Here is a 25606-nt window from a genome sequence, read left to right as displayed (position 1 = left end):
TGCTACACCCCCACAGCGGACCAGCAGAGGTGCTCACGTTAACAGCCCCCAGGGAGGGGGACTGGGGGTTTCACTGAGGGACTTGTCTAGACAGGAAATTGACTGGACTAAGGCCTAGCTCTCTGCCTGGATACGCTGATTCAGCTTGACCCACTTCCAAAGCAGATCAGGTCGACCCACACGGCTTTTTTTGGTGAGGAAACCATTTGGCCCCAAAACGTTGCCCGGTTTGAGTTAAATGCGTTCAGCAGAGAATTCCTGCAGTTCTGCCGTTTGCCAGTGGGTGCCACCGCAGGTCGGTTTTTGCTGATCCGCTCCACACTAGGCAGGCTGCTCAAGGGGCACTGCCAGGCTGCCCATGGGTGGGATGGAGCCGCTGGGTGATCGTGTGGCACTCAGGGCACACAAAGCTCCTTCCCCACTGCTCACAGCAGATGCCACATGTCCTGCACCATAGCTCCAGCGGTTGCCCAGTGACCTCTGCCTGGCAGCTGGGGCCAGGCCCTTCGTGCCATTCGCATCCCCTTTCGCGGCGCGGCCGGAGCGTGTTTTCAGGTGGCTACAATGAAATGGAGCCAAAATCCACTTTTAAAAGCTTGTAGAAAAAGTTCAGATTTATTAAAACCTCAGCTGTGAGTGAGTAAAAGCAGGCGGAAAAGGAGCCGGCGTACAAGGCAGGGCCAGCAGCAAACCGCCCCGCGGCCTAACACAGCATCCGACGTCACCCTCCGGGTCCGCTGGGTCTCGGGACCCTCCGTGTTCCAGGAGCAGCGGGACGAGGCTGCTGGGAGGAGCTGGGCAATGCTGGAAATACAGTAGTTGCACTTCGTTCAGTTCCACTTTGTCCTGCAGCTAGAGCCCCGGATCCCCCCATTACTCAGAAGACGGTGGGAGTGTCGGCTTCCCTCACCCCTGGACGGGCAACCCAGCTCCACGAACGCTGCCAGAAGGCTGGGACGCCCTGACTGGACAGAACTGTCCCCTGGCTGCAGCGGGGCTCCCAGATCTCGTCCAGAGAGGGAATAACGCATCGCGCCTTGGGCGGAGAGACATTCACCTGCTGCTGGCTCGAGCCAGCCCAGTCCCACTTCTCAATGGACATGCGTCTGCAGGGTTCAGACACAGTCAGACCCCCATGCTGTCCCCGCCCTGGGGATGAGCAGAGAAGTCCAGGCCCCAGGCTGTCACGCCGGCAGGACGTTCCCTATAACTCCCCGCGTAGTGCAGCGAGACCGCACCGGGTAGGCGCAGGTTCCTCACTCCACTCCACGTCCCCACTGCCGTGTGGCTGCTAGGGGCTCTGCAAGGCGGGAGCCTCCCAGGGAAGGGAAGTGGCCTGTGGGGATTGCTGTAACACCAGCGAGCCTGCACTAGAGGGGGTCCCTCTGCAGGGGGAGCCCCAGAGAGAGCAGGGGGCTGGCTGCAGGAAAGCCGTGCAGGGAACAACGGACCGTGGGGGGCCTCGTATAACACTGGGCTGAGTCCACGTGACTTGGTGTTGCCCCAGCCAGGTGCCAGGCACGGCAGGCCTGGTGGAGCTGCCAGCTGGCTGGGGGGGACGCAACAGCCCAAGCAACGCAGAGTATGGAGCCTCCATCCCCTCCAGACGGGCCTCACCGTTGGGTGCGGTCCGAGCGGGTCCGGTCGGAGCAGGAGGCTGCGGTCATTCCCCAGCGGGGGCCTTGAGAAAGGCGTCGAGGGAGAGCTGCCTCGGGGGAAGGCTGCCGTCTGCTTCCACCTTCCGCTGGCCGGCGCGCAAGGGATCAGCGCCCCGTTTCTGCTGGCCAGCGCGCGAGGGATCAGCGCCCCGTTTCTGCTGGCCAGCGCGCGAGGGATCGGCGCCCCGTTTCTGCTGGCCAGCGCGCGAGGGATCGGCGCCCCGTTTCCGCTTGCAGCCCTACAGGGACGGAGACACATGGGGCGACTGCCATTGGCCCGGGGAGCCCGGCAAGGATGGAGGGGGGCCCCCAGCCGACAGCCCCAGAGGAGGACAAAGCCTGGGGGGGCCGGAGTCTGACCCCACCCCAGCAACAGCCCCTCCCAGCCAGGGAGGAGGCACAGCATCACGGGGAAGCCTGTCCTGCAGGATGGGGAGCTGCGGGCTCCGGGGCCGGCCCGGACGGCTTCAGCTGCCCCCTGGCAGACGCGGCGCAGACGCACTCACCTGGCCAGGCCCCCTCTCCTCGCAGCTCTGCCGCTCGCACGCCTTCCAGACCTAGGGGAAGCACAAGAGAGAGGGAGCGCCACAGGCCCCTTCCCACAGCTCCAAGGGGTTGTGCCAGGCTGGCCCCTGGCCCCCTTTCACGTGACCCTAGTGGGGGGCAGGGCATGTGCAGGGCTGAGCCCCCCTCCCTCCCAGCAATCCCAAAGCTTAGCTCTCTCCCCCCACACTCCCAGGAGCCCCATGGGGAATGCACAGGGCTGAGCCCCTCCCCCCACTCCCAGGGATCGGGGGGTGCGGGGTGGGGTCGAGTACCTTCTTCATAGCAGTGGAGACGGCCGATTTCTGGAACTCAGCCTGCGTCACCCACCGGAACGCTGGCCGCTCCAGCTCCTCGTCCCGCCCGCCCGAGGCTGCCTCGGGGTCCCCACCCAGGAGCAGCGAATAGACCACGTACGTCTGGTGAATGTGGGAGAAGACGTGGCCAACCTGGAATGCAGAGGAAAAGATCTGCAGCCCCAGGTGGGGGAAGCACTCGCTGCTCAGCGGCGCCCCCCTCTGGCTGCACCGCAAGCGAGCCGAGCGCCGTCCACACTCAGCGACAGGGTGACGGTGGCTGGGGCGGGGCTGTAATGGGGTTATAAGGGAGGAGCAAAGGAGAACAACCAACCAGGCGATGGCACCAGGGACCCTCTGCTCTGCCACTCCCTAGCGCCACTCCCTGGCCTCCTGGCCCTCAGCCGTCACATCTTGGGCACCAGCTTCCTGGCTGCAGGCGGAGGACTCGCTTCAGAGCCCGGCACCACAGCTCCTCCCCATCCGGCCCCAATGCTCTGGACCTACGCCAGGGCCGGTCTGCGCTCCCATCAGCTCCCCCACTCGCCATGAACCCTTTACCCGCCCCAGGACGGACGCGTGGCCTCGTTTACCTCTCCGACATGCCGCAGGCGTCCTCTGGCCACGGCTTCTCCTGCCCAGGCCTGAACATGAGCCAACAGCGCCTCCCTCTGCTGCTTGTCCTTCAGCCCTGGCCCCAAGGCCAGGCTGGGAAACTCCCAGAGCCCCGCCAGCAAGCCTGGGAGAGAGCAAGGAATGGGCAGCCAGGCCACGTTTGGCACAGCCAGATTTCCATCTCCAAAGGGCACTGTGGGCGGCAGCTGGTTCCCACCACAGCCAGGGCCCGACGTTCCTCTGCTCACAGGCCAGGGTCAGGGCTAGGAAAAGCCTCTTGGGACAGAGCGCATCTTGACTGGCCTGTCCAAGCATTTCCTGCCCTAGCTGGCTGCGGGATATTGTCCCTTCAAGATCACGTCCCTCTGATTACCTCCCCCCCGTGTCAATTGCAACACGAGCGCTCCAGATGCCTGCGGGTATTGCTCAGACCAGGCACAGGGCTCACGCGGTCGATCCTGGAGGCTAAACCGCCATTGTAAAGTCTCTGCCAAGCAGGCAAGAAGTGAGAGGAGAAGAGGCAGCAGGGTCAGGCCCAGGAAGATGGGTGCAAGGAGCCCCCAAGACAGCCCAAGGCACAGGGGAGCTGTCCTGCGCCAGTGGCTGGATTTGGGGCGCCCGTGACCATTGATCACCCCTCCTGCTCTGCAGCCAGGATCATTACTGACATACCGGCTGCACCTTCGGGCCCTGCACCTCCGCTGCTGTATCCAGACTGGGGATGGACAATTTCTGGAAATTTTGAAGTCACGGGGGAAAAAAGCCATTGGGGAGAGGGGTGGAAAAAAGTGGAAACTTGGGGGGTGGGGAGGAAAGGATCTGAAGTAGTTATTTGATTATCAAAACTAAGCTTTATTTACTTCTTCAAGAATGCGAAATGTATTACGTACAATTTAGTTAGCACACGAGAAAGTCCTGTTTGAGATGTTTATGAAATAAATAAGTATAACTTCTTTAGTTTTGATTCAAATAACAATGACAAATATACCTAGCATTGGGGACTGACTGTAGCTGCACATGAAGGTACTTACATGTTTTGTTTTTCGCCTGTTGGCAAATGGGAAAAAAACACACAGTAAAAGTTGCTTTATCCGGCATGTTGGGGGAAGGGGGTACCGGTAAGTGAAAAATGCCGGTTAACTAAGAGGGAGGGGGTTGGAGTGTGGGGCGTGGGCTCTGGGAGGGAGTTTGGGGTCTGGAGGGGGCTCGGGGCAGCGGGAGGGAGTGCAGGGGGCCAGATTCGGGGGCTGCTCACCTCAGGCGGCTCCCCACAAGCGACTCTGTGCGCTGCCTCCGCCCCAGGAGCTCCCATTGGCCACGGTTCCCAGCCAATGGATGCTGCGCTGCTAGCGCTTGGGGCGGGGGCAGTGGTAACAGGCAGAGCCACCTGATCGCGCCTCCGCCTAGGAGCAGCTGGGACAGGTCACCGCTTGCAGGGAGCCGCCTGAGGTGAGTGGCCCCTGGATCCTCCCGCACCCAAACCCCCTCCCGCGCCCCAGCCCCCTGCTGGCCCCGCAGCAACCGGACTATAAACCGACATTTTAATGGCGATCAGAAATGCTGGTTTCTAGAGGTTTCCGGCTGGCGAAGGGCTGGATAAAACAGCTGTTACTGTATAAAATACCGAGCACAGAACACGGCAGTCTTGTTGTAAACCAAAAGGAAGGTTCTGTTCTCTGGGCTCACGAGCAGTGTGGAAAAAGATCTGTCCTGATCACGTTGATAAAGAACCTCATGTGGCCACGTTAAATACTTATTGGTTATTATTTGAGAGCGTTTAGAAGTACCGAAGAGCAGCACCCTCGTAACCCTGTCCCTGGTCACTCAGAGCAAACACTTCATCTAACCAGCTTCTTTCCAATTTTTCCATATCGGGTCTGGCGAAAGAACCATTTTTTTCTGTTTTTTTCAGATGCTCACCTCTCTAATCCAGCCAGAGCCCCTGGCGGGGGTCTCCCCGCAGGGATCCTTCCCATGTCCCCCTCCCCCCCCGGCCTCCTGCTAGCCAAGGAGGGCTGGCTGTGGGTGTTTGATGCCTGTCGAGGTCAGACAGCAGTGAGGGGCTTTTTCTCTCACCGGCCCCCTGGGATGAGTGAGCCCTGCCCCCCAGCATGCCCAGTCCCTCGGGGCAGCGATCCTTCCGTTCCCAGACACCAACGCTTCCCTTTCCATCCCCACCCTGGCGCACACCCGAGCTGCGAGTTACCGGAGCTGGGTCTCTGCACGATCAGGTACTCTGGTTCTCCCCGGGGGCCTCTCCTCTCCAGCACACACGTGGCCGTCCGCTCCGCCCGGGGCTGCTTCTTGGCGGCTCTCCTGGGGAAGTTGGCCACGCCGAGGCTGCTGTCCCAGGGCTCCGTGGCAGGGGGGCACAAGGAGCAGCTCCCTGCGGTGGCGGCGGCTGCGAATCAGACGTGGCACCAGGTCAGTCCGTGTCACTGCACCGGCCCTCATCAGACCTGGGGATCGGGGGCTGCACCTCTGCCCTGCTCACAGCATGAGGAGAGGAGGCCCAGGGTCCCCATCACCTGCTTCTGATGGATTTATTTCAGCCCCGAGAGCAGCTCTTCCAGTGGCTGGCCACGGGGCTCCCGAGAAGGCACCAGCTCAGACCAGGATCAGCCAGACGAGGCCCCCCAAGGAGGTGTTGGGGGGACCCCCTAGAGGTGGGGCAACAGACGCTCTCCCGTAACGTCTCCTCCTTGTGTGTAAGTCACTGCACGTCCCCGCCCCCACGTCCCAAACTAGCCTCTATGTGACACTAATCCCCACAGTGTAACCCAGCAGAGCTGGGGCGCTCCACCTGCATGGGCCAGCAGGGGAGTCCGCCAGGAGCCCTACCGCTCACGCACACCGCCTGGCCCCCGCTGCTGCCTCTCGCCAGCTCTGTGCCCCGGGGCGGGGCTTCCCCACCAACTCAGAGCTCGCCGGGGGCGAAGGGGTCAAGACGTGCTCTCCACACAGGGCTAAGCCTCGAGAGCACGGCAAGAGGTGGCGATCCCCGGCCAGCACCTACCACACTCCTCGATGTCAGGCGCCTGGGAGCAACTGGAGGCGGCTTTTCCCAGCAGCCTCTTGGAGGCGAATTCCAGCTCCTTCTCCACCTGCAAAGGAAGGACAGGGCCAGCTACAGGCCTCAGCTGCCAATGGAAGGCTCAGATCCAGCAATGGCTATTAGCCAAGAGGGCCAGGGATGCAACCCCACGCTCTGGGTGTCCCTAAACCTCTGACTGCCAGAGGCTGGGACTGGACGACAGGGGCTGGATCACTCAAAATTGCCCTGTTCTGTCCATTCCCTCTGAAGCCCCTGGCACCAGCCACTGTCGGAAGACAGGATACAGGGCTAGACGGACCGTTGGTCTGACCCACGGTGGCCGTTCTTATGCCATTTCAAACCTGGCAGCACGCTGCAGCGTATGTTGTATTTGGCACCAGCCGCAAGCTGCCCCCCGATGACACGTTACAAGACATGGGTGCCCAAAGACACTGCGGCCAGGAGTCAGAAGAGAGCTTAGCCCACGCGTGAACAGGTTACCCCAATACATCCAAGGGGGTAAACACCACAGGGAGAGGGGAACCAAGCTTTTTAACAGTGCGGGTGATTTACCACTGGAACAAACTACCAAGGGAAGTGGTGGCTTCTCTATCTCCTGATGTCTCTAAATCTAGATTGGATGCCTTTCCGAAAGATGCTACTGGCCAATACATATAGGTTAGGCATAGTCTGGGTATTATGCACACAGCATTAATATACTACACATTTTGTGTGTGTGTTGGGAAGTTATGTTAAGCGAATGCATTACGGTCTTGGTACAATTCTGTTCACTCGTGCTGAGTATCTCATAACTCTTTGCAAAGCCGAAGTCAGCTTTGGCATTAGCTAACAGAGAACTTGCCAAAGACAAGAAATGCTTGTTCTATATTCTAGGGCAGGCAGCTCTGAAGACGGCTGGTTTAGAGCGTGGCATCCAAAAGAGAGACAGGAAAAGGACAGAACAAAACAAGGTGTGCTGGATTTTAGTGTCGTCGAGTTTTGTAACTTGTCAAGCAACGCTGTAACTAGCGCTCGTTGAAACGCACAGTTCCGAAGCACACTTCTGTGCGAGGTGAACGTGCTGCGAGATACAAACCGCTCCCTGGAAAGAGGCTGCGTACGTCTCCTTTCCATATTGCACCGTTTTATCCTCAGACAATACGTTGGGCTAAGTTTGGTCTCTTGAACACAGTGAGTGTAGTCAGAACAGCTGGCTACACTCAGACAAAAGTGCGCTTTAGCCAAACGCAACTGGCTGGGCTCGAGCAGGGCTGACAGGGTGAAATTCACTGGCTTGTTCTAGACAGGAGCTCAGACTAGACGATCCAGTGAAACAGACCTTCTGGCCCATGAACCTATGACATTAAGGGCCAATGGTTTATAGGTAACCTGTAGCTGGAAACACGGATCACTATCAGGGAAGGTTTCCCACCGCTGGGACTGATCAGCCTGTGGAACCGGCCCGCCCAGAGGAAGGGCAGGAATAGCCCGGGTCATTTAAACCTGGACTGGACCCAGCACTGGCGATATCACAGGTCGGGATTCTGGGCCAGCCCCAGGGATGCGCCTCAATGACCCCACCAGGCTCTTCCCTCTCGAGTTCCCAAGGTCCAAAACCAAAAACCCAAAGAGCAGCAGCTTGTCGGGGTGTGTGTGTGTCCGTCCGTCCAGATCACCACCTTCAGTTTACAAAGCGTAGGCGGGCTTGGCATAATTAGACATGCATGAGGCCTCCATTCTCGGGAGACAGGATTAGGGAGGTAAATGGCTCAGCAGGCTGGAGACAGAATGTCTGTGCTAGCTACGATAAGGAGGAACCCGCAGGGAACCACTGACAATGGGAAGAACCACAGCATACAGGATCACCCTGGAACGTAACGCTGAAGTAAAGAGTAAGTCATGGATGGACAGAGCGTTCTCTACAGGGCTTGGTTCCTACCACGTAACCAAGCCAGTCCCAGAACGTGTGATGCAATGTAGAGGAAATGCAATGTGATACAGTATGTAAATGCACATAAAGGAAGAAGGTTTCTGTGTAATTTTGGATCTGGGATGTACCCTGCATCCACCCCCCGGTGTTTGAGTCCACTCAGCTCAGCGTAACATTGCTGTGCGCCCAATACAAATCCCCAACTGATGGAATCTGGAGTCGAAGTGGGCTCTCGGGAAGCCGTCTCAGAGGGAATCCCAAGGCAGGGAAGTGACTTGCTCAGGGTCCAGAGGGAGGCAGTGGGAAAGCAGGGAATGGGACTTGGGGCTCGATCCCCCCCCTCCTAGTAGCACACGTTTTTATGAAGGGCGTGAGGGTTACATACAGACCACTGACCTACTGGGATTGAGCTGAATGCAGGAAAGCACAATACCTACCCGGCAACGCGCCCTACAGTGGGGCTTCACAGGACACTCCATGCACAGCGGGGCCCTGGGGGTGCACACGGTAGCTCCCAGCTCCATCATGGCTTGGTTAAAGTCCCCTGGCCGGGCTGGATCGACCAGAGCATTGGCCAAATCCCTACGACGAAGAGCAGCGAGAAGTGGCAGGCTGGTTACCAGAGGAGCATTTCTCACCACACACTGGGGGTAGGTCCCATCAGCTGGGAAGAGGAACAGCCCACTGCAAACCGGCACCCACTCACCCTACCCGCAGCTGGGGAGAGGCTCAGAACCTTGAGACCAGCTAGACCCAGGGCGGAGGGGGCTTGGGCCATTCTCGGTCACTGGGGCTTGCTCCTGTTCTAGTACATTGGGCTAGTGTGACTAGTGCTCTAGGCTCCCTCTTCCTACCTTACTAGAGTCACAGGACCAGGACCTCCCCGCAGCCTCCTCCCAGTGATGGCTCTCTCCGACAGTGGGGATCGGGGAACTCCAAACCCCAAGTTCCCATCCATGGGAGCAGCCCAAGCTTCATGGCAGTTAGAGGCAGCCGGCATTGGCTTGTAGAGCCAATCTCATTGCCTAGTGAGCCCGTGAAAAGGCTGGGAACCCCTGGTGCACCGAGCAGACACGGCCGCAGGCCCACACTCTCCAAGGCGCCTCTCGCCGTGCCGAGCGCCTGAGAGCACGCGAGTGGCCAGTGAGCCCTGAAAGCCAGCTGCAGCCGCCACACGCCGGTTCCTCCTCTGCTTAGATCGGCCGAGAATCCCAGCCCTTGCTTAGCGACACGGCCGCTCCGGTGACCGTTCTCGCTGGCGCTTGGACAGTACTTCGTAAGCTCTGGCCTCCAGTGCTGCCTAGGGGACTGTGCTGGTGCATGCACCCGTAGGGACGATCCTGTACGCAGCTGGGGGTGGGATGGGGGATTTCATCTCCAGGGCTGATCCAATCCCTGCCTACTCCCTGTATGGGCCTACAAGGGAGCCACCTCCTGCCCACTGGGCTACTGCTTGTCTGTTGTCTGCAAGGCAATCGATTGCCCCAACGACGTGGTAAGCAGAGGTGAAAAGCTGCCTCCCGTGACTGATTCCCCCGGGCCACCCTGGTGTACTTTACTCCCGTTTGTATTACAACTCCCCCACCCTCGCCTCCTGGGACGAGAACAATCCCCTACCAGAGTCTGTCGGTGACAGCCGGGCTGCTGGTCTCGGCACCGATGCATCGGACCCGGCACAGGACTCGGATCACGTTCCCGTCCACCACTCCCGTCTCCTGGCCCGTGAGACAGAAGAGCAGCGGTCACCATCTCAGGGCACATGCGAGCTCCTGCCCCTAGGAGGGGAGGGCATTCGGCCAGGCTGGTCCCAGGGAGGGGTAACTGGAGGGATCAGCAATCTCCAGGCCAAGCAAGTCTGCTGGGAGGGTGCCCCACGGAGGGTTGGAGCTGGTCTGGGCTCCCAGTGCCCAGACCCCCCTGGGAGATCCCAGCTTTCAGCGAGGCAGGGGGAACACTGCAAGTAGCACTGGAACTGCCCTGGGGCAAGGAGGGGCCGTGAGCTGCTAACGGCAGCCCCAGGGAGAGGCATGTTCCCCAAACCTCCCATCAGCTGAGGCACCAAGGACAGCACAGCCTGACACCCCCGCGGCAACGCTGGCACGCAGGCAGCGCCGGGTCTCATCACCTGCCCGTAGGAGATGGAGGCGATGGCTCCCGCTGTGTATCTCCCCACTCCCGGCAGCAGCCTCTGCAGCTCCTCGGCCGTCGCGGGCATCTGACCTGCCAGCTCGGAAACCACCTGAGGGGAGAGGGGAGCTGAGTAGGGACCTGGTGTCTCCCAACGTGAGCTGGGCACATCAGCCATGCCCCACTCCGGAGCTTTTGGCTAGCACTTGGGGACAGAGCCATGGCACTGGGCTTCCCCCCACACCAGCCAGCGGGCACTAGCATGGAGAGAAGGAAATACCCCCTCCCTCCACAACTGCCCCCCCACCTGGATACCTTCTGTGCGGCTTCCTGCAGCCGCTTCCCTCGCGAGTAGTAGCCAAGTCCTGCCCACAGCTCATTCACGTCCTGTTCCCAAGACACACAGCCAGGGGTTAAGACTAGTCGCAAAGGGCCCAGGATTAAAGCTCAATGGGGGCGTTTTCAGGCCCCTGCCATGTGGGATTCTCACCTCCAGGGAAGCTTTGGCAAGTGCCTGCAGCGTCGGCCATTTCTACATTGCAAAGGAAACAGAGGTTTGTTCGCTGGCACAGGATGGGTCTGCAGAGCGCGACGAACCCGAACGCATGGCTGACCCGCAGGCCGGGGACAAGACATGCAATGGCCGAGGTTTCAGACACGCTCAGAAATTCAGGGCTCCAGGCGCAGGAGGAGGAGACAAAGGACAATCACCTGCATCCACCTGTTGTAATAGTCAATCACCGTAGCCACCTGCGTCTGCTGGAGCATGATCTCCGACACCCACACTGCAGGCACAAAGGAAAAGCGAGAGCACCGTGGGGGACTGGAAGGCCCCCTCCCAATTCAACACCTTGCCCTGTTCCTATGCACAAGGTCTCTCTGGGGCGAAAGCAGAGCTTTCCATAGCTTGCACTAGTCCCTTATACCTGAAGCAGGCTTAGAATTGGGGCCACTGATGTATCCAAAGTTACTGCCCAGAAGTTCTACTGGTAACCAGTTTTCTCCCCATTTCTCTCATGCTGCTCTCCTGCATCTCTCAGACCAGGCCGTTTGAGCCTAAGGGGGTGGCCCCATCATTGTCCAGCTTCGTCTCTGTGATGCTGGGTCCTTGCCAGTGCCACGCTGCTGGCCTCTTTCAGAAAGAGTCTAGAGGAGTTTGGGGCTGCGCCAGGTTTTGGGAGAGCAGCATGATTTGTTCGGAGTATTTTTCTCCACAGTGAAGCTGCAATCCCCCACAATGCACCCTGCCAACTCTGCAGTGCTAGGCAAAGACGATATGCCGCGACAAACCTTCTGCCTGAGAAAAGAAGCCCAAGCAGACAGCCTGTGTTCTCTCTGTCTCACCTGCATACGCTCTTCTGTTAGTATCGGATTCGCTTGCAGCCTGAAAGAGAAGGCAGAGGGAATTTCAGGGAACTGGACAGAGTTCTCAGCTCTGGACTCTGCTCAGGGAGCGATGGGGAAAAGGACAGGAGATGCACACCTTGTTCGGATAGGGTCATTTGCACTAAAGAGAGAGAGTCAAATTCAGCACTAGTGAGACGCCACCAGTGTTTGGAATGACACCAGTTAGCTTGCAGAAGAGCAGCTCCTCTTGGGAAGTGTTTGATATCTGAGCCCTGGTTCAAATACTGGCAGAGGACAAAATTTGTAAGTGTAACGCAATTTAGATAGAAGAGCTCCTTAAAATGGAGGAGTTATAGGAATCCCAAGAGAGCTGGGATTTGCAGCTTCCAGCTGCTCCTGGCCACCTGAAAACAGCTCTATCCAAAACCTTCCTTGAAAAGCACTTTGTTCTTGCAGAGTTTCTTAGGAAGGTCAGGTTAGAGGGTCAGGGCTAGGGCTATTTTTTCAGACAATGGGGCCTAAGATGCACAGGAAACATTTGCATAAACACATGCAAAACATATATTTGCATATGCAAATAAGAAAAGGTGAGCAACTACCTGTTTTCTATGCATAGTTTAGATACTAATTAAAGAAAAGATTGGCCCCCAAAAGTTTCCACTAATGCTGAATTTGGTCTGACCATTTGAAAGCCAACACAAAATTGGCTGCAATCTCTCTTGATCTTGGCGTGCGGGATTTAGATGCTTCTCCAGCTAAAGTTTATCCTGAAAGTTTAGAATCCCAACAGAGAAACCTTCCCTAAGGTCACCCACACCCCACCCCACACACAGGTACCAGAACCGGAGATTTTTAAATGGGACAATGGTGGCCCCACATAATTCTCAGCACAGCAGTGAAAGTTCATCTCTGACCACACCAGCCATTCCACCATGGAACAGGCAAATGCACTGTCACCATTTGCCACTGTGAGCTTAGCAAGGACAGAGGTGAGAGCTGGGGCTGGCACAAAGTGGGAACAACAGAACATTCTGCAGTAACAAGGGAATACAAACTAACAGGCAAGCAAACAGTCAGGGGCTGAGGATAAATAAAAACCTCCCTGCAGCACCAGAAGCTCAAACCCAATAGATGGGACCAAGGATGAAAAGCTGACACGGACTACAAATGCATGGTGAAACTTACAGGTCTAGTTTCCTTGTAGGACCCAAGTGGAAGGAAACAAACCACATCAGTGGAGAAAGATACAATCTGATTTTAGATGCCCCTTCAGTTTTAATGCAATCTGACAGGTTCATAGGGAAGGACAGTGCTTTGATCATCACGGCAGCATCTTTTAAACTGGGGGAAACCCAACCACGTATTGTGGTGACCCACTCCTACCGTACCAATTTCCTCCAGGGAAGGTCACGCTTGCATTTGTCGTACCAGGCAAGCAAATTCTTCCGAAAGGCCTCGATTTCTGCCAGGTGGCTGAAGAGATGGTACGCAGACACTGGAGGAAGCATACCTGCAAGGAGACATTAAATGCCAGTCAGAAGACAGGACAAGTGGTTAAAGGAACTAGGGGGTGGGAGGGTAGGGCTTGGCTGCTCTTTCATTACTGAAGCAAAGGAGGTCTTTCCATCAGACTGGACAAACCACTAGAAACATAGAAAATAGCCTTGACAAGCCTGTACTAGGCCATGAAGGGTGTGTGGCCCCAAAAGGCTTTCACTAGCTGTTTCTAGGATTCATCCGGTCCCAGTGCGCCAGACCTCTACAATCTCAAATTCCCTCCTAAAGCCTCACTTCTACCAGACTCACAAATACTGGCCCTCATCAAATGCCTTCCCCTCCTAAACATTACAGAAGTGGAGAGACATGTCAGATTAGAGGGGAAAAAAAAGCTTCTAATTTACCACCCTTACCTGGGTCTCCCATTGCACCTTGTCGTCTCATAGACTGTATGTTCATCAGGGCAGGGACTGTTTTTCCATGTGTTTTGTACAACTTGGAGCATGCCAACCCTTAACTAGTACACATTTCTATGACTATGAAGTGTTCTCTGTGCTCAGCTGAATGCATTAACCAAAATACGTTTCTGGCTAAGTGATTTCAATGTCAGGGGAAGCCGAGACAAACAACATGGGTCTAGCAAGAAGGAGGCAGAGAAACTGACCAGAAACCAGCCAGTCTATTTTTGGAAGTGCAACAACAAACAGTGTTGAAAAAAGGAAGAAGCAGAAACTTATGGTTCAAATGTTATATGTCTCTGAAAACGTGACTGTCAACTCCCTGCGTGTATCAGAGCCAAGTCTTCTGATTTCAGTGACTAAAGTAAGCGTTCAACTACTTTTTACTGCTCTTAGCCCAGCAGAACTCACCCATCTCTGTGCGAGGAAGCTGCAATCTATCCAGCTCATACAACATCAGCAGAGTAGTTAACCAAGCTCACCTTGTGAAATCTTGGTCCTTGCTAGCGCATGAGGAAGAAACAGCTCAGACTGATTCTCACATCCCAAAGGTGATTTGGCAGGACTGGCAGTTAGAGGAAATTTATATGTATTTGTAAACTGAGCACAGCTGAACTGCAGTTACTGAGACACAAGAAACGAGGAACCTCACAATGCCATTTTAGCACCGAATGGCACTTAAGGTGCAGGTTGGAGTCCAGAGAGTTGGGCTCCATTGAGAATGGTGCTGTACAAGCGCAGGATATTAGGATTAGCCGTGAATTAACGTATTCAATGGTCAGATTGAGGCTGCACATTATTCAATGACGGGCAGGGTTTTATTTACAAAATATGGTTTTATTTGCCTGAGTCTCATTTGCACCCAGGCTCACTCCTGCTCTCGTTTGGTACGTGTCTAGCCGTTCACACTGTGCCTATCGTCATGGTGTCACCCTCACTCTAGTGTCCCAATAAGATCCGTGTAGCCAAAGCGTTTCACCTTTATGGGATGATACATTCTCCCTGCACCTCCTCGAGGATTTCCTCACTTCCCCGGCACCCTGCCGGAGTCCCCGCCCGCTGCGAGCTGCTGCCCGGAGTTTACTCATCGCCAGGCTGAGGACAGAAGAGTGAATGGGGTACTGTTATGGTGACCCCCTCAAGGGCCCTCACCCCCCCACTCCACTCCTTCCCCTAAGAACCCACATTCGTCCTACCTCTTCCCACCCCGCCCCCTTCCCCAAGTCCCCACCCCACCTCTTCCTCCACTCCTCCCCCCCAGAACGCCGCCAAACAGCTGTTTGGTGGTGGGCAGAAATGCTGGGAGGGAGGAGGAGGAGCAGGAACGCAGTGCACTCAAGAGAGGAGGCGGGGAAGAGGTGGGGGGAGCTTAGCTGCGGAGCACCCGCTAATTTTTCCCCACGGGTGCTCCAGCCCCGGAGGACCCACGTAGTCGGTGCCTATGCCCTGAGCAGTTCCAACAACCCTCCACCCCCAGAGCTCCAACCTCCCCCCTGGACACCACATGGCCTCCCACTGCCACCGTGCATGCTAGTGGGGGGAGAGAACTGGACACCCCGTGCACCTCATGGGGAGAGGGGTGTGTGAACCACACACCCCGTGCACCTCGTGGGGTGTGTGTGTGTGTGAGAACCAGACACCCTGTGCACCTCCTAGGGGGGGGTGTGAACCGGACACCCGGGGGGGGGGGAGTGTGTGAACCGGACACCACGCGCACCCCGCACGCCGGCAGCCAGGGGGGAGCGACGCCCCCAGCCTAGCGCGCGCCTTGCAGCAGGGGCCGCGCGCGCGGAGCCTTCCCTTCCCGCACTCACCCCGCGCGCCCAGCTCTCCCGGGAACCTGCTTCGCTCTCGCGCGGCCCAATCAGAGCCCGCGCCCGGGCGCGCAGGAGCCAATCAGAGCGAGACTCGCGCTCAGCCCCGCCCGTGTTGTTGGGACTGGACGCTACAGGTCTGGCCTATCAGCTGTCCGAGGGACGAGGCGGGACCTGGCGTTATTAGCCAATCAGCGTGTCCGAGAAGACCGGCCACCTCCCCCGTCCGGCCTCTCACAAGGACCCCGCTCGGACTCGGGGCTGCCCGTTCCAAACGCCTGATGAATAAAAACGTCCGTTGGCTTAGGCGCGTGCGGCGCGTGGCTGCGCGCGCGGAGCGGCCGCTCGGGAGCGGCCTTGAGGGCGCAGAGCGGCGGTTAGAGTGAGCCGGAGACAGGCACCTGTCCGGGCAGCCCGGCCGCGCCGCCTGCAGGGAAGGACCCCGCCGGCCAGAGCTCCGCAGCGGTCTCCAGGCCCGGAAGCGGGACCATGGCGGCGCCGTGAGAGCTGCGGCCCCCCCCGCCCGTGCGGGGCCCGGGGTGAGTCACGGGCTGGGCGAGCCCTGGAATAACCGGTCCCGGCATGCACCGCGGCCCGGGGCTCGTGGGGTCCCCCCTGCGCTGCGGCGGGTCCTGGGGGGCAGCGCGAGGAGCCCGCGCGGGCCCGTAAGGCGGGGGGGGCTTTATCCCCGGGAGAGGGACCGCGGGGGGGGTCGCGGGGGGGGGCGTTTATCCCCGGGAGGGGGGAGAGGGGCCGCGGGGGGGGCTTTATCCGCGGGAGGGGGGAGAGGGGCTACTTTTGTACCGGTGACCCCTATCACACAGCAAGCCTCTGAGTGTGACCCCCCCCCCCTATAATTAAACACACTTTTTTATATGTTTAACACCATTATAAACACTGGAGGCAAAGCGGGGTTTGGGGTGGAGGTTGACAGCTCGCGACCCCCCCCCGTTTGAGAACCCCCGCACTAGGCAGCGGCTGGCTGGGAATGGCACCTAATGGTCTGCGCCGCGTAGCTTGTACTCAGCGCTGCCGTCTCCGCTCTGATCCGTGCGCACTTGCTCCTGAAAGACTCTGTGAACAAAGGGCAGCCGCCCCTTTCAGCTCTGGCACAGGGTTGTTCCCCGGCAGTACGCTCTGCCGCTGACTGGGAGGGGTTGGTTCTGCCTTGCTGAATTGTTGGTTGAAATCGGTGGGAGTTCCTGGTGGAGATCATAACTAGCTCTTCTGTTGTCTCTGCAAAATAGTGGTCAGCATTTCTAATGTGTCCATTATGTTGGAGATTCTCTTTGGTCAATGACTCCTTGAACTGTTAAGAAGAACAGGAGTTAGTTAGTCTCTAAGGTGCCACAAGTACTCCTGTTCTTCTTTTTGCGGATACAGACTAACACGGCTGCTACTCTGAAACCTGTCATTATTGAAGTTTTAAATAACTTGAGTTTTTGTCTCTCGTTTTTGGAACCAGCATGACCTGCGTGAAGATGACGTGCTTGAAAGTACCTGTCATTGATGTCCAGAATGATAACTTCAAGGAGCTATGGCCGTCCATGCTCCTGGCCATAAAAACCTCTAGTTTCATAGCTGTTGACACGGTGAGTGGGACGAGGACCCCTACTTTTCTGCATCAAAGATGTGTGACTTTATCTCAATGCTACACTTGGGGATGGAAGGAGAGATGCTGTCTCTTACCCTCTAGCTCTTGTCCCTGCACTGTCATATCCATTTGTCCCCACTATGCTTGTGCCTGTTTGATATGGTTGTGGCTGTCTCCGGGTGTCTGTTCCACACACTTCGTTATCCTGGAGTAGGGAGGCTTCTCCAGAATTCCACCCAATCCTCCTCCTGCTTCATTTTGATCCTCTCCTTGATGTAAACTGGTTAGTCTTGTGTTCTTGAGGCTTCCCCCTTCTTTGAATGGCCAGGGTATCCCTCAGTAAGGGCCCATCTGAATCTTCTTACTACAGAATATAAACCTTAGTTTTCAAGCCTCTTTTCATAGAACCCATGAGATCTTTTATCTTCCTTTTGCCAGCTTCTTCATCGTCCATTCTGCAATACACTGCCCTGACTTGTGTACAATAGCCCAGGTGAGCTGTCCTTGTTTAGCTCCTTTCAGGTCCTGCACCCCAAAGGGCTTGATGGTTGATCTGAAGCACCCTTCCATCTTGTGTGATGCAGTAGGCAATACCTGCCTGTAGGTGAAGGAGAGCATTCTTCTGTCAAACGTGCAACAGGATTTAAATTGGCACCTAGCTCTTCAGTTTAGCTGCCTCCTAACAGTTTGTGGCAGGGTAATTAGTTCACGCTGAGGAGATGGTAATCTTTGCATTGGACTTTAAGGGGAGGGAACACTACGATTACTAACCACATCTCCCCTCTCTGCAGGAGCTAAGTGGTCTCGGAGCGAGGAAAAGTCTGCTAAACCAGTAAGTAACGTGCTGTTCTTGAATGCCAGACCCTGCTCCTAGATGGAACGCTGTATTCATGTTTACATCCATTTTCTTACTTGTCTTAAAATAGCATCTCTTTGGGTGCCTTCGCGCCTGCTGTTAGGGATGGAACCTCTTCGTGCTGTTACCCCTGGTGCTCTGTCCTGCTGGTAGAACAGAGTGAGGTTAGCAGCCACATTGCAAGCACAGTTCCTTCTGGAAGTTGTCACTGGGAGACTCAGCTGAAAGCTGGGGACTGGGGGAGAGCTGGCCTCAGACTTGTGATTGTGGAAGTTGCTGACTGACGCGCGGTGTAGTTCACAGAACTGAAAGCTCTGATTGTTCTATAGTTGACTTTATAAAGGACCAGAGGTACCAACCTGGACCCACCTCCTTCCGGTTAGCTGTGTCCTGTGCTCTCCCCCATCCTGGACCTCGAGCTGCTTGGGGTTGTGAACAATGGGGGTGGGAACATGCTGATCTCCCTGGTGCAGAGACTGTACAAAGTGAAAGGGAGACAGGAGCAGCAACAGCGTATCCTGGGGTCCAGAATAAGGGCTCATCGTTAAGGTAGGGGAGGGGGGACTAGTCTGCCACACAAACCTGAAGCCCCCATAGCTGCCATCGGTAGTAGTTTGTGTCTCAAGGAGAGCAGTACTGCGTGCGGTCATTGCAGCGAGTCTGTTTATTGCTGCCCCAGCTGACCGCGCCTCTCTCAATGCAGATGTATTGAAGAGAGATACAAAGCTGTCTGCAGTGCTGCCAGAACACGCTCTGTCCTGTCTTTAGGAATCGCTTGTTTCAAACATCTCCCAGACAAGGTATGTCGCCTGCTCAAACCACTCCTGTCTGTCGTCATAGCTGGACAAAGTGTAGCCGGAGCCCGTGTCTTAGTTAAAAGTTGGTGACTTCGCTAAAGGAGCCTTTCATATGATGCTGCTGGTTCTCAGTGGCTGGCTGTGCTAGAGATGCATGCGCCAGTAGATCTGTTATTCTAGGACACATTTCTGTAGGCAGCAGAGTTTCTGCTGAAATGGGCTCACGGTGAGGAGCCCAGCATCCGCTCTCGCTGAAGTCAAAGGCACTTGGAACATTGCAGGAAGTTTGAGTCCCTGGCTGGACTGGGCGGTAGAAGGTGAGTGGTGGGAGACGTTGCTTTAGGTTCCCATTTCTTGTTTCCAGTCCCAGCTGCTAGTGAAACAGTTGCTTAGGAGTCCCAGGCCATGGGTGTTTGCTGTATGACTTGTCTTACTGGCCTGTCTAACTTTCTCCTGTTGATTTGTCTCTTCAGTCTGAGAATACGTACCTCTCCCAAATCTACAACCTGACCCTGCTGTGTATGGAGGAGTATATCATCGAACCTCAGTCAGTTCAGTTTCTGGTGCAACATGGCTTTGACTTCAACAAACAGTACTCGCAGGGGATTCCCTACCACAAGGGCAATGACAAGGTACCTATGTGCACGGGGGAGATTCCCTGTCCCAAGGTCCCCTCTTTTTATCCTACGGATCACGGTAATTAGAGGGGAGCTCTGCTCTAGGGGCCGCTCAGGTACAGCCCTCCACGCTGGAGGAGGAAATCTGATTCCAGCCCTGTCTGCTCCAGGCTGTCACAAAGGGCGATCCTTTGGGCTTTCGGAGCTGGGGCTACATGATGTTTGAGAGAGAGATGGAGGTGGATTGTGCTGCTCCAATACGGAGGTCCAAACTGCTTCTCACTCTTCTTTGCATGGCTGATGTAAATGATGTAAAAGAGCAACAACTATAATTTTACAAGTTAGAGGGTTAAGCCAGATAATTGCGTTTGAGTAGCAGGGTGAATTGCTGTGATGCCTCCCCCGTATTTGTGACTGGAGCATTGAGTTGTTCTGTGTTCCATCGTCTGTTCCGAGTGACCACAGTCGCACCCCAGAGGGTCGTTAATTTTCCATTTGTGCAGCAAGTATCCACATCTGCCATGGCTTGGGCGGATGTGGTTTACGGTTGCTCATGAGCTTTGTGGGAGATCAGAGCCAGGGATCTAGTGTGTGGAGTCTTTCACGAGGTGTGTGTTTGTGACGTCTTGTGAACTCCATTCAGCCTTCCAAGCTTCACCAGGGTTGTAGCTGCATTCTTGAAGGTCAAATGCGTGGGTCCAAAAGGGCGTACGTGACTTTAAGCAGTGGTGAGGGATGTTGTTACGGTCCTGGTGGATGGGAAAACATTCATTTTCCATGATCCTCTGGAATTCCTGGGCTGGGGTGCAGAAATGCCTTGTAGGTTGAGGCGTGCTGCTAGGGGCTAGCTAATCCCCAGAGCCAGGAGAGGGTGCTGAAAGGCTGGCGGTGGGGATCCTGACTGCACTGTCTGTCCTCCAAGTGGCTTCACTTCTCTTCTCCCCTCACATCCAGCCTGCATCTTTCTAGGAGACGCTTTCCCCATGCTGCTGGGCCACTCCCCTGTCCAGAACGAGCAGTGGGTGGGTCTCGCTTCAGTAACCGAGGCTGGGGACAAGGGCTTCCTGGCATAGGGTGCACAGTGGCTATATTGAAGACACCCAGTGGGTAAGTGCAGCTGGATGGCCGGATTGAGGTTCCCTGACTTTAACCCTTGCCTTACCAGGGCAATGAGAACCAGAGCCAGAACGTTCGTGCTTTCTTCCTGGAGCTGATCCGAGCAAAGAAACCCCTCATTCTGCACAATGGCCTGATAGATCTGGTGTTCCTGTACCAGTGCTTCTACGCCCACCTCCCTGACAATCTTGGCACCTTCACTGCTGACCTTTCGGAGATGTTCCCAGCTGGGATATACGATACCAAATACGCCTCTGAGTTTGAGACCCGCTTCGTAGCCTCCTACCTGGAGTACGCCTACAAGAAATGGTATGTGACACTTCATGCACTTTGAGGGCTTGGGGGAGGTTCGCTGGCTTCCAGACACGAACAGATGTGGGTCTTTCTACACCGCCCTGCTCACGCATCCCATAGAGATGATCACTCTGGGCCTCTCCCCTGAGGATGGTGGCAGGAGGACAAGCTCTCGTTTCCTTAGCGCTCAGGTGGAGAACAAGCACCAGGAAGACAAACGTCTAAGCAGGGAAAGATGCTGTCTCTGCAGATTCCCCTTTATTAAATAACCCAGCAGCGGAGTCAGTGCAGCTATAAATGGAATTGAAATATTGGTGTTAACATCAGACTGGTTGCTGATGGCCCTTCCGCTGCCATGGCAAACAGGTGTCAGCTCTCCAGTACTAGGGCACTTTCTCTGCTGTGGCCTTCCCTTTAACCGCGACGCTCATGTCTCACTTTCCCACTGAGGGGCGTGTGCTCCTTGTTCCGGGGTGTAAGTATTCCCTGCTTCATCCCACCCAGAATTCTCCCTGCGGTGGGGGTATTTCCTGGCACACTTGAGTGGGAAGCAGCCACGTACATCTGTCTTGTCTATCTGTACCATAGCTAAAGGCCCCAGTTCTGCAGTTGTTACACACTCTGACCTCTGCTTTAGCTGCAGTAGGAATCTGGCCCTGAACCAGATGACTGGCAGTGGTGCAGCCCACCTGAATCTCTCCCCTAAGCTTCACCCAGTGGTTTTTAAAGCTGTTTTTAGCATTGTTTTGGGAACTAGGGGGTCAGAACTGCAGGAATCTGCTGCATAGTCCCTAGGTCAGCTCCTTGACTTTCCTGTTTTCTGTTCTGAGGCCGTCTCTTCCTCCCTCTAGTCAGAACTCCTCCTAACTCTAAGGGAAGTCGTCCACCCCGAGAACTGATCCCTTAAGTTATTCCTGTGCTGTGTCAGAGTTCTGCATGCTCCTTCTGAACAGCTTTAGCCAAGTGCCCCGAGATCACTGCACATGGAAAGAACCCTTCTCTAGGTCCGAAGAGAAGGAACTATTATTAAACGTGCCTCATGACGAGAAAAATAAATAGCGAAAAGCTGCCTCTGAGAACAGTTTCCTTTGGACTTCCCCGCTCTGCCCTGGGCTTTCTGCAAAGAGCCTGACTGAATCTTTGTGTGTTCCAGCAAACGAGAGAATTGCAAGCGGAAGGATTCCAGCAGCCAGCACCTATCCATTGAGTTTTGTAACTACGCTGCAAGCATGTCTCCGTACATAGACTATCGCTACTGCTCCGTGGCAGACACCGATCACAAGGTGGCAGATACAAATAAGGTCCAAGTCTGCGAAACGTTCTCGGTGAGTAGTATCAGCACCTAGTCCTGCAGACACAAGTATAGAAAGCCAAACGCATACAAAATAAATGGTGTGGGGGAGATAGATTGGGACCTTCTGGTCACCCAGTCTCATAATACAATGACACTGAAAGGTAGCAAATTCAAAACTGAAAAGGAAACATTTTTCCAACCCGCAATTAGCCTTTGGAATTCACTGCCACAGGTTGGGGCCATAAGTTCTGTTGATTCAGGAAGGGAGTAATGGTCAAGGAGTAAGGGTCTCACGTTGCGGTGGGGGAGGTTTAGGTTGGATATTAGGACAAACTTTTTCACTAGGAGGGTGGTGAAGGTGAAGCATTGGAATGGGTTACCTAGGGAGGCGGTGGAATCTCCTTCCTTAGAGGTTTTTAAGGCCCGGCTTGACAAAGCCCTGGCTGGGATGATTTAGTTGGGGATTGGTCCTGCTTTGAGCAGGGGGTTGGACTAGATGACCTCCTGAGGTCCCTTCCAACCGTGATATTCTATGATTAGACACTTGTGTGGCTAATAGGAGTATCACTGATGAACTGTTCTGGAAGGGATATAAACACGCTTGCTTGAGGGAACAAGCCAGCCTCTGACTAATGGGGGTTAAAAGAACTTCCTGTGGACAGTTTATCCCACAGCTGCCTCCAGCAGGGTTTCTAATACCTTCCTGTAGACAGAAGGAACTGTCCGCAGGCTACTGAACTAGTTGGCCCGCTGGCCTGAGCTAGTATACAGCCTCCTATACTTCAGACCAAATTCATCCGTGGTGTAACTCCACTGGTGCACAAGCTCCGGTCTGACCATGGCTAAGGCTACGTTTTAGTCACGGTTATTTTTAGTAAAAGTCATCGACACGTCACGGGCCGTAAACAAAAATTTACAGGCCCGTGACCTGTCCATGACTTTTACTAAAAATACCCGCTGTGACTAAAACAGGTGGGGGGCTGTGGGTGTTGCGGGGGGGAGGAAGGAAGGGCAGTGAAGGACCCTGCTGATGCTGGGGGAGGGTTGGCGGGGCTGGCAGGGGCTTCCTACCTGGTTCCGCGTTCTTGCAGCTCCGGGGGGAACTGCAGCCAATAGGAGCTGTGGGGCAGGGCCTTCAGGCAACATGTGGCACGGAGACCCCCGGCCCCTCTGCCACCTAGGTGCTGCAGGGCTATGCCAGTGGGTGCCGGGGAGCCCCCCACTCTGAGGTATGCGCCCCCCTAGCCCTGAGCTCCCTCCCACACACCCAAACTGCAGGCAGCCCCTGAGTCAGCACCAGCCACTGCAGAAGTCAGGGAATTCATAACCTCCATGACACTTGCAGCCTTAACCATGGCCAGTTTCCGGTGTGTCTAAGGAAGCCATAATCCCACCATGCACATTCGCGTGGCTAGCTTTCTTTGTGCAGACCACTTCCTCAAGAGAATCTCCTCCTGGCCTCCACTCCGCTCCCTGGGTGTCAGCCATTCTGTAGGCCATCAGGAAGGATCACTGGTGGTTCAGACCACACCCCAAACTGCTGCTCTACCCGGAGGAGAGGGAGCCACAAGCGTCAGGCTGGGAGAACTGCCCAGTGCAGCTGACGCTGCTTCTCCCCACTCATTGGGTAACGTAGCTGTAAACATGGAGCTCGTTCCTGTCGCTGCTCATGGCATGTGCCTTTCCCACTAGGCCTATGGCTGGTGTCCGAACGGAGTGAAGTGTTCCCGGTCTCACAACATCGACCTCATTATCGACGAGGATGAGAAGTTTAAAGAGGAGAAGCGGAAGAAGCGGAAGCAGAGGTGGAGGCGACGGAAGAATGCAGAGGAGTCCGTAAAAGAGTCTGAGCAGGGAAGTCCGGGAAGGGGGAAGGACATGGAGGTGGCTCAGAATGGGGAGGACGGTCCTCCACGCAAACAAAGCTGTCCTGGCAGTCTGGCTGCTGGGATGGTCCCTGTCCCTGCAGAGCCAGCAGGGAACGTGTCCAGTGAAGAGGGCCCCCTGCTGGAGGTGGAGAGTTCGATTGACATGGACCGTGAGCCTGGCTCTGACAGTGCAACAGACGTCAAGATGGAGGAGGATCTGGGGGGTGCCACAGACCAGGAGAGCAGCACTCACCCAGCTGCCCCCCCAATAGAAACAGACATCAGCCTCGCTGCTAGAGGAAACGCCTTGGACAGCGACCAAGGGCAGCAGGTGGGCACTGATGAGCAAAGCTCGACTGTCCACCTGCAGAGCTGTTCTGAAACTAAAACTGCATCCTCCGCTGGGAAGCACGCGGTGTCTCAGGAGAGCCGCTCGGAAGGGGGCATTCACCGAGCTGGCTTTGATGCCTTTATGACTGGCTATATCATGGGCTACGTCTGGATGCTTAAGAAAGGAGAGGGCAGAGACTCGGACTCGGGGCCGTGGCTGCCACAGTGTCACAATAAGTTGTATCTCAGTGGGAAATCGGTGCCACTCCAGATAGTGAAGAGTTTGTTTTCTAAATCCTCCAAAGCCCACAGCCAGAAAATGAAGCTGGCCTGGGCTAGTGGCTAGAACTGAGAGACTCTTGTTTTGTGTTTTCCTCCAGCACTCGGAGCCTCTTCACTCAGTACGTGAAGAATTTAGCAGGAGGGGAGCAAGTTCTTAGTCATGTTTTATTTCCGTACAATTAAATTGCACCCTACCTGAATTCCCATATGGTCTTCCTTACCCAGGGGCAGCAGCATTGTGGGGCTGAGACTGTATTGGCTAGCTCCTGCTCTAAGTGGGGTGGGGGCTCTGCTCTAATGTTGCCATGACTTTCACCAATTCGATGGCCTGGGGATGCAGCTTTCAAGAACCACAGCCTAGCTCAGAGCTCCCTGGGGTAGCTTTAATAGGCAGCCGGCCTGCCTCTCTCTTTGCAAGGGGAATAGAGGAAGAGGGAGGCTGCTTTAGCTAAACCCATTCTTGCAGGTGGGGGGGGGGGGATTCCCTCGTAAGGGCAGAGAGAAGGAAGGACACCCCAGCTCCCATATTGCTCATGGGTGGAGGGCAAGTATCTTCCCACCTTACGTGGTGGGTTCCCAGGGGCTGACGGTTTACTGCTATCTCATTGCTCCTCCGTGTGTGGGGTGATTTTTCACCCATGTCCTTGAGAGATGGGGCTGAGAGTGGGTGGCATGTCTCCTCCCTGTCCCAGCCAGGACAAAGGGAAGGGGGAAGCTGTTCAAACAGGCAGGGACAAGGTGGGGCTGACAGGGCCCCTCTGGCCTGAGCTCCCCAACCACTCCCCCTCCACTGCTCTGACCTCCCTCCACCCTGAGTATTCCCTACTCCTGCATTAAAATTTTTTTTGCAGAAGTGTTGGGAATAGCTCCTGGGAAAGGAACTGGGGATTAGGAACCCCTTGACCAAGTGACCTGCTTTCCTCTCATCATCTTACCTTAACTCCTTAGTTTCAGAGGGAAGATGTTTAATGCTAACATTCCTACAATACTTGTGAAGGAAAATCAGAGTCTTCATGTGGAGTTCAGAGCACTTTAAAATGCTGCTCTTCACCAGAAATGTTAATTTCCGGGTAAAGCTTCCAAAAAAGCCCCTGGAGCCTGGAGGCAGAGAATAAGGCACAGTACACATTCCCCCAACTCTGCCAAGGTAGGACTTGATCGCTGAGTAGAGATGCAGCATTGGCACAACCACCACAGCACGTCTCCTTGAGCCACCCAGGGGCTTCCTGAAAATCCTAT

At 55.7% G+C, this 25606-nt stretch overlaps 2 protein-coding genes across 3 annotated transcripts; one reads left to right on the top strand and one right to left on the bottom strand.

Moving 5' to 3' along the window:
• Nucleotides 1–592: 592 nt before the first annotated feature.
• On the bottom strand, nt 593–15388 carry MUTYH (mutY DNA glycosylase). Of its 2 annotated transcripts, none has more exons than XM_054038706.1 (17): nt 15320–15388; nt 14485–14600; nt 12939–13060; nt 11548–11587; nt 10915–10988; nt 10694–10735; nt 10519–10590; nt 10202–10315; nt 9694–9791; nt 8514–8658; nt 6129–6216; nt 5319–5513; nt 3091–3236; nt 2477–2650; nt 2165–2215; nt 1618–1897; nt 593–804 (listed from the first exon to the last, which is right to left on the bottom strand). In XM_054038706.1, the coding sequence occupies exons 2-16, from the start codon at nt 14591–14593 to the stop codon at nt 1664–1666; spliced, it is 1704 nt and encodes a 567-aa protein (XP_053894681.1). In that variant the 5' UTR covers nt 14594–14600; nt 15320–15388; the 3' UTR covers nt 593–804; nt 1618–1663. The 2 variants fall into 2 exon arrangements, with proteins under 2 accessions (XP_053894681.1, XP_053894682.1); XM_054038707.1 differs by lacking the exon at nt 15320–15388 and adding an exon at nt 15223–15292.
• A 365-nt stretch (nt 15389–15753) lies between these two features.
• Nucleotides 15754–24567, top strand: TOE1 (target of EGR1, exonuclease). The gene is made up of 8 exons (XM_054038312.1): nt 15754–15858; nt 16785–16911; nt 17705–17745; nt 18473–18569; nt 19040–19198; nt 20349–20608; nt 21747–21918; nt 23580–24567. The coding sequence occupies exons 2-8, from the start codon at nt 16786–16788 to the stop codon at nt 24429–24431; spliced, it is 1707 nt and encodes a 568-aa protein (XP_053894287.1). The 5' UTR covers nt 15754–15858; nt 16785; the 3' UTR covers nt 24432–24567.
• Nucleotides 24568–25606: the final 1039 nt, after the last annotated feature.

This window comes from Malaclemys terrapin, chromosome 8 (assembly GCF_027887155.1).
Source record: "Malaclemys terrapin pileata isolate rMalTer1 chromosome 8, rMalTer1.hap1, whole genome shotgun sequence".
NCBI lineage: Eukaryota > Metazoa > Chordata > Testudines > Emydidae > Malaclemys > Malaclemys terrapin.
The sequence above is the reverse complement of the archived record's forward strand: the minus strand, read 5'-3'. Positions and strand labels throughout refer to the sequence as shown.

Bases quoted from the DNA above. Each gene is read 5' to 3' on its own strand.
- MUTYH (XM_054038706.1), bottom strand. From the start codon at position 14,593: ATGAGTAAACTCCGGGCAGCAGCTCGCAGCGGGCGGGGACTCCGGCAG. The intron at 10,736-10,914 runs GTGATTGTCCTT...TTTGCAATGTAG, and splicing joins ATTACAACAGGTGGATGCAG to AAATGGCCGACGCTGCAGGC. The intron at 5,514-6,128 runs GTAGGTGCTGGC...TCTGATTCGCAG, and splicing joins GCCTGACATCGAGGAGTGTG to CCGCCGCCACCGCAGGGAGC.
- TOE1 (XM_054038312.1), top strand. From the start codon at position 16,786: ATGACCTGCGTGAAGATGACGTGCTTGAAAGTACCTGTCATTGATGTC. The intron at 17,746-18,472 runs GTAAGTAACGTG...CTCTCAATGCAG, and splicing joins AGGAAAAGTCTGCTAAACCA to ATGTATTGAAGAGAGATACA. The intron at 21,919-23,579 runs GTGAGTAGTATC...CTTTCCCACTAG, and splicing joins AAGTCTGCGAAACGTTCTCG to GCCTATGGCTGGTGTCCGAA.